Source organism: Rattus norvegicus, chromosome 8, assembly GCF_036323735.1.
Source record: "Rattus norvegicus strain BN/NHsdMcwi chromosome 8, GRCr8, whole genome shotgun sequence".
In the NCBI taxonomy this organism is placed as follows: domain Eukaryota; kingdom Metazoa; phylum Chordata; class Mammalia; order Rodentia; family Muridae; genus Rattus; species Rattus norvegicus.
Window position 1 is genome coordinate 66,295,913 of NC_086026.1, and position 10,626 is coordinate 66,306,538.

General features: G+C 41.3%; 1 protein-coding gene across 3 annotated transcripts in view; it reads left to right on the forward strand.

Moving 5' to 3' along the window:
- Positions 1-10,626, forward strand: part of Ptpn9 (protein tyrosine phosphatase, non-receptor type 9) — an 81,536-nt gene that overhangs the window by 9,142 nt on the left and 61,768 nt on the right. The window contains exon 2 of one of the 3 annotated variants that reach the window (XM_063264987.1): positions 1,422-4,221. Coding sequence (XP_063121057.1) covers positions 4,207-4,221 — 15 coding nt within the window. The 5' untranslated portion in view covers positions 1,422-4,206. 3 annotated transcript variants of the gene reach the window in all.

The following is a 10,626-nucleotide window of genomic DNA, read 5'->3' on the forward strand; positions in this document are numbered from 1 at the left end:
TTATCCAGATAACCCAGTGAGCATAGGTATAACAGCTAATTTGGGGAATTTATGTGCTGATAACACTTGTTTGGTTTTAATAGCTTGCGTGTGTGTGTGTGTGTGTGTGTGTGTGTGTGTGTGTGTGTGTGTGCATATATATGGATGTATATGCTTGAAGGCACACAGGGGGAAGCACACATGTCCTGCTCTACCACTCTTTATTTTATTCCTTTGAGACAGGGTCTCTTCCTGAATCTGGTCTTAGACTGGTGTCCAGTAATGCCCAGTGATCATTTTGTCTCTATGCTCCCCTATTTTCCACAGTGCCAAGATTAAAGGCACCTGCATAGCCATGACCAGATTTTTATGTGTTAAGATCCAAACTTAGATTCTCAGGCTTGAGTAACAAGTATTCCCCACCCTGTTTGTGGCCACTGCATTCAAGAGAGTCTCCTCCACTTTGCCAGATGAGGCATTGATGGTGCGGGTGCAGGAGAGCTGGCTGGCTGACCAACTCAGCTGCCACTCAGGCCCTGATGCAGGGCTTTGTGTTGGCCCACTCCAACATCTACACCATCTGTGATCTTCTGGAGCATGTGAAGAGGCCAGTTCTACAGATCCAAAGCTGCAGGTTCTCCATGACACAGGACAACAACAGGATATCTGAGAGGAGTCTCAATTAGGATCCAGTATTAATAGTGTGGCAGAAGCCAGAGGCCTCAAACTTGACCAATGTCTCATTGCAACGAACATTTGCAAGCAAAGAATTGTGGACAAAAGAGTATACTATGGGACACACTATAGCTTTCACCTGACTAGATTTATTTATTTATTTATTTTTTTAAATTTTCTTTGTGGTGGGAGGTTGCAAGGGCAGAAGGAAGATATGGAGGGACAGGGAGATGAATAGGATTGGAGGGCATAATGTAAAATTCACAAAGAATTGATAAAATGTTTAGAAAAACAACCAAGTGTTATTACTTATGGACCCTCTCCAGCTCTGCTGATAATGCTTCTTAAAATATGGCTTTATTTCTGGGTGTGGGGCCCATGCCTTAATCCTAGTACTTGGAAAGCAGAGGCAGAAGAATCTTTGTGAGTTTAAGGCTGCTAGCCTGATCTATATGTAGCAAGTTCCAGAACAGGTAGGAATATGTAGAGAGAAACCCTGTCTCAAACACCCCAAATTGGTTTTATTGCTGGCTGTGATGGTGCACACCTTTAATCCCAGTGTTTGCAAGTTAGAACCAGGCATTTAGATCTGTGAGATGAGGCCATAGGCCTGCACAAGTGAGCTCTAGGGCAGCCAAGGCTCTATTCTATGGTAATGCTTGCTATACCCCTCCCCAAAAAGTAAAGAAACAAGTATGGTTTTATAAGGATATGGGGCTGCTTCAATTTGTCCATAGCTGTAACCTATGATTTGTCCCATGTTCTAGGAGGTGTATGATTTTTGCCAGCTGTAGATTCTGGGGACTCTGGAGAGAGTGTAAATGGGAGAGCCTTGAGAGGGCCTGTGGTGGCTATTGCTTCCTGCGCTGCAGCTGCTTTTTGTGGTGACTGCTGCTGGATTGCTGGATTGCCAATTTGCTGGTTTGCTGGTTGGAGATATCCGGACTATGGAGATTGGACCTGCCCCAAGGAACCCAAAGCCCAAAACCAGCAGGAAGTAGTGTAAAGAGGTCTATGCCCCCCTTTCCCGCTAACTTTCTCTTTCCTACCAAGTGTTGAGGGGTTGGAATGACTTAGGGGTGGAATAAAGGGTAGAAGGGTGGTAGGTATAAGAACCCAATAAAGAAGATCCAAAAAAAAAAAAAAAAAGTACATCTACAGAAAGTCATGGTGGCTCACACTGTAATCTAAACCTAGGTAATTGAAGTTGGAGGATTGCCAAGAGTTTCAGGCCCACTTGGACTAAAGAGCGAGATTGTGTTTCACAAAAAGGGAATGGGGTATCCTGGCCTAATTGTTGAGTATGGGATGAACAAGACACAGGTACACACACTGAAAAAGGAATAAACCATAAATAGGAACTCAACTAAAACTGTATCATGATACTTTAGTAATTATAGCCTTGTAGGGTCTTACATGGTTATTCCAGTAGCAATGGCTGGGGTAGGACAATATAGCAGTTCTCTTCAGTATTTATTTATTTATTTATTTTTAAAGATTTATTTATTTTATGTGAATACACTGTAGCTGTCTTCAAACACACCAGAAGAGGGCATCGGATCCCATTATGGATGGTTGTGAGCCACCATGTGGTTGCTGGGAATTGAACTCAGGATCTCTGCAAGAGCAGTCAGTGCTCTTAATCGCTGAGCCATCTCTCCAGCCCCTCTTCAGTATTTATAATTCTATTCATTGCCAACTAACATGTTTGAATAACATATTCTTTCACATGAAAAGAAGTTAATCTCCAGTATGCTGATAAGAAGCCTATAAAATCTTAGCATTTGGGAGATTGAGGCAGAAAATGGAGAATTTGAGGCCAGACTGATCTTGTCCTCTGATCTTCACATGTGCATGCACACACATGCATACAAACACAGTAAATAGAAATGTAATACAAATAAAAAATAAATTAATGAGCTGGATGATAGTGGTTCATGCCTTTAATTTCAGCACTTCCACCAGGTCAGCCTAGTCTACAGAATGAGATCTAGGACAGCCAGGGCTACACAGAGAAACTTTGTCCTGAAAAAAAGCCAAAACCAAAAAAGAGAAAACGAAAACATCATTTTTTGATACAGAAATATTAATTTATATAGAAGTGACTATTACTAAAGGTTATTATTATTATTATTATTGAGGCATTATCTTACAATGTAGGTCAGTCTGTACTGGAACTTGTTATGTGGTCCAGGATGTCCTGAAACTCACAATATAGTCCAAGCTGGCCTTGAACACCTGAAATCTTACTGCCTCAGCCTCCTGAAAATTAGATTAGAAATGTGAGCCACCATGTCCAGCATGTGGTTAATTTATTCATTTTATTATCTTTTAAATTTAATTTGACTTATTTACTTACTCACTTTCCAGACTGCTCAATGCCCCACTCCTGGTCATCCCCTCCCACAGTCTCTCCCCCATTTCCCCCTCTCCTTCTCCTCTGAACAAGTGGGGGCCTCCCTGGGTATCCTCCTACCTTGGCACTTCAAGTCTCTGTGAGGCTAGGTGCATCCTCTCCCACTGAGGCCAGACAAGGCAGCATAGCTAGGGGAAAGGGGTCCAAAGGCAGGCAACAGTGAGAGACAGCCCCCACTCCAATCATTAGGGGACCCATATGAAGACCAAGCTGTACATCCACCTAGGTCCAGCCCGTGTATTTTCTTTGTTTGGTGGTTTAGACTCTGAGAGTCCCAAGGGTCTTAGGTTAGTTGACTCTGTTGGTCTTCCTGTGGAGTTCCTATCCCCTTCTGGGCTTGGAATCCTCCCTCCTGTTATTTTAATGTTAGGGATTGAACCTAAGACCATGTGATCTAATATTGATCTACACTCCCTGTCCTAGTTTTTTTTTTTATGTAATGAATTAATAAATTTAAAAAATCGAGCCAGTGTTCTCACTATAGACCAGGTTAGCCTAGAACTTGCTAAGTAGAACAGGCTGGCCCCAAACTCGTTTTCTTCTATCTGTTCTTTCTGAGTGCTGATAACGAAAGTTTGTGCTGCCATGCCGTGCTTGTTTTTTGAGACATGATTTCATTATCTGGCCCAGACTGACCTTGGAAATCACTGCCATGGGTTACCTATTAATATTTATTTGCAGAGCTTGCAAAGGAAATCCTTATTTTTGATATCATAGTATTATAAGGACTAAAAAGGACTCACTGGAGCACTTACTGTGACTGTAAACAGTCAATCAAGTTAGCTACTATTACATTCCTTTGGATACTGAACTTTTGGGATTTACTTAAACCAATTCTAAGGAGGAACAACTGTTTGGATTCATCCTAGGATCTATATCTTTATTGTTTTTTTTTTTTAATTATTATTCTTTCTTCCTGAGCTGACAGCGCTCCTGCAAACATGGTGAACGTTCCTTAGACCCTCCAGACATTCTGCAAGAAGTGTGGGAAGCACCAGCCCCACAAGGTGACGCAGTACATAAAGGGCAAGGGTTCTCTGTATGCCCAGGGAAAGCAGCATTATGACAGGAAACAGAGTGGCTATGGCGGGCAGACTAAGCCCATTTTTTGAAAAACGTCTAAAACTACAAAGAAGATGGTGCTGAGACTGGTGAGTTGAGCCCAACTGCAGATCTAAGAGGATGCTGGCTATTAAGAGTTGCAAGCATTTTGAACTGGGAAGTGACAAGAAGAGAAAGGGCCTAGTGAACCAGTTCTAAGCTGATTTTGTTATGGAGACAATAAAATCTTGACCTTTCACCCCCATAATAAAACTTTCAGAAATTACCTGGAAAATTATTAATATTTAATTAGTTTAGTTTTTTGAGACAGGGAGACCCTGTAACCTTGGCTAGCCTGGAACTTGCTTTGTAGACCAGGCTAGCCTTCAATTCAAAGATCACTCCTGGTTGATTATATTGTGTGTGTGTGCATGTGTGTGTATTTTAATTTTATGCATATATATGTGTGTAAGGGTTGGTTTGTTCATATGGTAGAGTGTCTGACATATCTAAAAGAGGGTGTCGTATCCCCTGGAGCATTGTGAACCGGTCCTCTGGAAGAGCAGTGTCCTCTTTTAACTGTTGAGCCATCTCTCCAGCCTTTCTGGGATGTGTGTGTGTGTGTGTGTGTGTGTTGCTATGGATCACACTTGGCTTTGTGTATTTTGAGCAGTGTCTCTACCTCTTAGTGACAAGCCCATCAACACAAACCCTTGTGTGGGCTTTTATAAATGTCAGAAAATGAGTACTTTGAATCTTTATAGTATAACTTTCAAAAATCAATTCTAATTTTATACTTTGGATTTTTCATAATAAAATCTTTTAAATATCTTCTTCTTCTTCTTCTTCTTCTTCTTATTATTATTATTATTATTATTATTATTATTATTAATTTTGACCCAAGGTTTTTTCTGTGTAGCCCTAGCTGTCCTGGAACTTGCTCTGTAGACCAGGCTGACCTCGAACTCAGAAAGATCCACTTGCCTCTGCCTCCCTAGTGCTGGGATTAAAGGCATGCATCACATCTGCCTGGCTAAAGTTAAATATTTAACTGCTGTGAAGATTTTTGGCTCTTTTCCCAAGGGCAGGGGTTTGCCCTTTCTTGTGGCTAAGAACGTTCCTTTCCCACAGTCTTACATGTCCTGTGCAAATGTCATCTGTCCCCCTGGAAGGAACCAGACGTTAAGGATCAAATGATTCATGATGTTAAACTGAGGCTTTCCCGAGACATAGACATTCCCATAGAGCACAGGAAAGAAATGGAAGGAAAGGTGAAGCATTCTCGATCTATTACTGCAGTTACTAAGTATGTAATCAGCAATTAGGTGAGATGTTATTTGGGTTTAATCCTAGAGTGTGACTTGTTATTTACTGATCCTAGAGCTTCAGTTACAGGTGTGAGGTTCCACACCTGATAGGATTAGCATGTTGGAACAAACCTTTCTAACTATGGCTTTATTTTCCTGGAAAAGACATAGGTCTCGTTTTAGATTAGAAAGGCTGGCTCATTACAGTCTCAGTACTCTGGAATTGAGCCCTAACTCTGGTCTTCTATCAGCTATTTTCTATTTTCATCCTGCTTTAAATTTCAGATGATAGCATATTTTTTTCTTGATTAATTGCTAGAACATTTCTCTCTGTACACCTCCATATAACAGCTCATCAGAAAGACTGAGAGGAAGCCCAGAGTGGCAGGGCATTTGCTTTGCATGAGAAAGGCTGGGTTTGAGGCCAACCTGGACTACATAGTGACCTTAAAAAACAAAAAAAAGCCAACTCCTTTAGTTAGTCCACCAGCTACTGGAGTAATTGCTAGTTTTTGTTCCTGCTTCTTTGGAACCGGGGGAGAAACTCCAGCTACTTAGCTTGCATTTTTCAGGGCTGAGGACCTGGAATCAGCTATTTCTGCTACCTACTTTTAGAAAGAATTTTTATAAGCCTACTTGGTGGGTTGGGGATGTGGCTGGAGTGCTGGAGTGATTCTTATCATATGCCATACCCTAAATTCTATCCCCAGCACCAAAACAGAAACTAAAAGTTAGTGCTGGATTTATTTTATTTAGAGAATAAGGATCTAACTATGTAGCTAAGACTAGCTTCCAATTTTGTTTTCTTCTTTTTCTTTTCTTTTTTTAAAAAGATTTATTTATGTTATTCATATGAATACACTGTAGCTGTCTTCAGATACATCAAAAGAGGGCATCAGATCCCATAACAGATGGTTGTGAGCCACCATGTGGTTGCTGGGAATTGAACTCAGGACCTCTGGAAGAACAGTCAGTGCTCTTAACCACTGAGCCATCTCTCCAGCCCCCTTTCTTCTTTTTCTAGTGTTTAGAGATTAGGTCTTACACTGTAGCCCAAGAATCCTGACACTCCTCTTGCCTTACTTTGCCTCAGGGGTGCTAGGATTAGGGGTGAGCTACTAGACCCCTATGCTCTAGAATTCTTGATTCCCATACTTCAGCTCCTTAAGTTCTGGTGAGCATTAGGCTCTTTCCCCTCCCCCTAATTGAGATAGCATCTTTTTTGTTGTTTTATTTTATTTGGGGGTGGGGGAGTTCTTTGTGTAGTCCTGTCTGTCCTGGAACTTGCTCTGTGTACTAGGCTAGCCTGGAACTTATTTTTTAGGCCAGGCTGGCCTTGAACTAAGAGATCTGCCTGCCTTGCTCCTCAAGTGCTGGGAGTAAAGGTGTGAGTATCACCACACCCAGCTGAGCATTAGGTTCGCAAGCTGGAGACTGGGGTCAGGAATAGGGTGCAGAAGCTGAGGAGCCCCATGACCTATGGGGCATATTATTTGTTTATTCTGGGTTGTATCATTTTGGTCTGGACTATGAAAGGCTGTGACCTAAATAGTAGATAGAAGATTTTAAAAAATTTTTCATTTATTTTATGTGTATGAATATTTTTGGATACCTATATGTATGCATACATTCATGCCTTGTTCCCATAGAGTTCAAAAGGCTCCAGATTCCCTGGAACTAGAGTTGCTGATGGAGCATGTGGGTGCTGGGAACCTAGCCCCAGTCCTCTGTAAGAGCAACCAGTGCTCTTAACTCCAGCCCTGGAGATGACCTTCCTTAGTCCCTGCTTCTGAGGAAAGGAAACATCATTCCAGCTTCTGAGGGGCATGGGGATTTCTGCGATGTTCTAATTCCTCTGAAGTATTAAGCCTGCCTTAAACAAACAGAACTCTATATCATTTTTTATTTTTATCATTTCTTGTTCTTGTTTGTTTTTTGAGATAGGGTTTCTCCGTGTAACTTTGGACATTCTGGAACTTGCTCTGTAGACCAGGCTGGCCTTAAACTCACAGGGATCCACCTGCCTCTGTCTCTCTAGTTCTGGGATTAAAGGAGTGAACAGCCACACCTGGCCTTTTTTACTTTATTTATGTTTATTTAAAAATTAAAATAAAATATCTATGGGTGTTTTACCTGTATGAATGTCTATGTATCCCTTACATGCCTCGTGCCCATGGAAACCCAAAGAGGGTGTTGGGTCTCCTGGAATTGAAGTTATATTGTAGATGGTTGTGAGGTGCCATATGGGTGCTGGGAACCAAACCCAGATTCTCTGCAAGATAAATAAGTGCTCTTGATCACCGAGCTCTCTGTCTCTTCAACTCCTAATTCATAGTTTGTGTATGTGTATGGCATGTGTGTGAGTATGGGTATATGATGCCATGACACACATATGGGGGACAGAGGACAACTCTTTTTTCAAGACAGGCTTTTTCTCTCTATGTGTAGCCCTAGCTGTCCTGGAACTTGCTCTGTAAAACAGGCTGGCTTCGAACTCACAGAGATCTACCTGTCTCTGCTTCCTGAGTGCTGGGACTAAAGGCGTGAGCCACTACCTGGTCAGATGACAACTCTTCAGACAGTTGGTTCTCTCCTTTCATTGTGGGTTTTGGGATTGAACTCAGCCCAGCAGACTTGTGTAATGAACTCTTTCGCCAGCTGAGCCATCTCTGTGGCTAATAGTAACAATAATTGCAATGGTCACACATTTCTTTTAGAATTGAAAATATTTGATAAAAAATACTATGTGCTATATAGTGCTAAATTCAGTGCTTTTCTTAGCTTCATAGGGAGTTCAAGATAGCTTGAACTAGAGACTCTGTTTACTCCCCCTTCCCACCTTCACCCCTCAAAAAAAATTCTAATAGCCACTGGGCTGGGGGATGTAGCTCAGTGGTAGAGTACTTACCTGGCATGAGTATGACCCTTGGTTCTTTCTCTAGAACCATGGGAAAGAAAAAATTCTGTGACTTACCATGCATTAGTAATGCATATAGAGCTAGTATTAGAGAAGCTATTTGAACTTTGTTTTCTGCTCTTAGAACGTTTTGTTACAGATTATAGGTTGTACATGACCTAGGTACATTGGTGTTGGTAGTCTTCTCTGCTGCTTTGTTAGATATAACTGATTTTGTCTCAGTCATTGTCTTAATGCTGGGGATTGAGTCCAGGGTGTTTGTGCATAATTAGGACATGTTCTGCTTCTGAATCCCACCCCAGCTCATATAATACTCTAGGGAGGTCATCTGATATTATAAAAAAAATTATCATTAATAACATTAATGAATGGCAGTTTGTATCATCTTCTGTAGGTTACTGAAATAGACTGAAAACTTTCCATCCTATTATCTTAGGTTTTCTCAACTTGGGTGACTTAATTCATCAAGATATGTTTGGCAACATCTAGGGGTACTTTTGATTGTTACAAACTTGAGGATGCTACTGGCAGCATCCAGTTGGTAGAGCCTATGAATGCTGCTGTCATCTTTTGCACAGAACAGGTCTTATAAACAAAGAATTCTGTCTGAAATGTTAGTAGTCTAAGGATGAGCAGTCATGACTTATCACTGAAGAATTTTGTAGTTAGGAACAGTTGCCATTTCTGTCTTGAGACCAGATATAAGTCTTTGCTTAACAGGTTTAGCATTTATTAATAAGTGTCCTAAGGGTTGGCTCTGGCCCTAGCACTTTACTTACTATGATCTTTAAAAAAGTGATTGCTTGGTGGGTGGTACATGTTTATAATGATAGCATTTAAAGTAGACATGGGTGAATCAGAGGAATTCCAGGTCATCCTAAGGAATATCTCATGTTCAAAACCAGCCTGGCGTCATGAGACCACGACTCAGCTTTAAAAAACAATCCCAGTCTGGAGAGATGGCTCAGCAGTTAAGAGCACACTGCTCTTCCAGAGGACCTAGGCTCAGTTTCTAAAGCCCACATAGAGGCTTAAAAATATGTATAGCTTCCAGTTCAAGGTGATCCAATGCCTTCTACTGACCTCCAAAAGCACTTCATGCACATGATGCATATGCATATATGCAGGTAAATCCCTCATAATATAAAATAAAAGAAATGATTAAAAATTATTTCTGTTCACATTCATTAACCTGAAACAGAGAATAGGCTGCTTATCACTTCACTCAATGGAAAAGTACTTCATAGCAATACTCAGACATTTGAGAAGAGTTGAATATGAGTTTGTGCTTATAATGCTAGCATTGTAGAGATCAGCCTTGAATTTGAGGCAAACTTACCTTTATAGTATCACTGTGCTAATTTTGGAATCTGAGTCAAGAAAAGTATATTCTGGGAAGGGTGTGGTAGCTCATACATATTTGTAATTCCAGCACTAGGGATGCTGAAGCAGGGACAGCTTGGATTCCTTAGGAAGTCCTAGGTCATTCTGGGGACATACTGAAACCCTTCTTAGAAACCCAAAGAAAGGGGTGAAGACACCCCATTTTTCATTTATATTTTGCTTATTTTTATTATTTTAAACTGTGTCTGTCTCTATGTTTCTGTGTGTCTGTGTGAAGTTGTAGGAGTGAGTGCAGGGACCTGCCAAAACCAGAGGATTTGGATTTTTCTGGAGCTGCAGTTTAAGATGGTTGTGAGCTACCTGATGTGGGTGCCTGATGTGGGTACTAAGAATCGAACTCCGCTCCTCTGGAAAAGCAGTGTAGACTTTTAACCACTGAGCCATCTCTCCAGCCCTACTTCTTGTTTTAAGATTTTATTTTTATCTTATGTCTGTGTTTGCTGGAATGTATGTCTGTGTACTGTGTACTTGTAGTACCCGTGGAGGCCAGAAGGATAGCAGATCCTCTGGGACTGGTGGTATAGACTGTTGAGAACAGCTATGACAGTGTTGGGAATCAAGCTTAGATCCTCTGGGAGGACAGCCAGTGCTCTTAACTACTGTGCCATCTTTCTGGCTTCCTCCAGCCCTATTTAAAAAAATATTTTAAATTATGTGCGTATCTTTGTATGTGGGTGTGTGCACAGGAGTGCAGATGCACTAGAGGTCAGAGGTCAGGTCCCCCTGGAGCTTGAGTTAACAGGCAGTAGGGAGTTGCCTGACATGGAATGCCTAGGAATACAGTTGGGTTTCTCTGCAAGAGGATTTTAACTCCTTAGTCTTATCTATGTACACTGCCTCCCCTTTACCTTTTTATTGTCTTTTTCCTTTTGAGAGAAGGTTCAAGT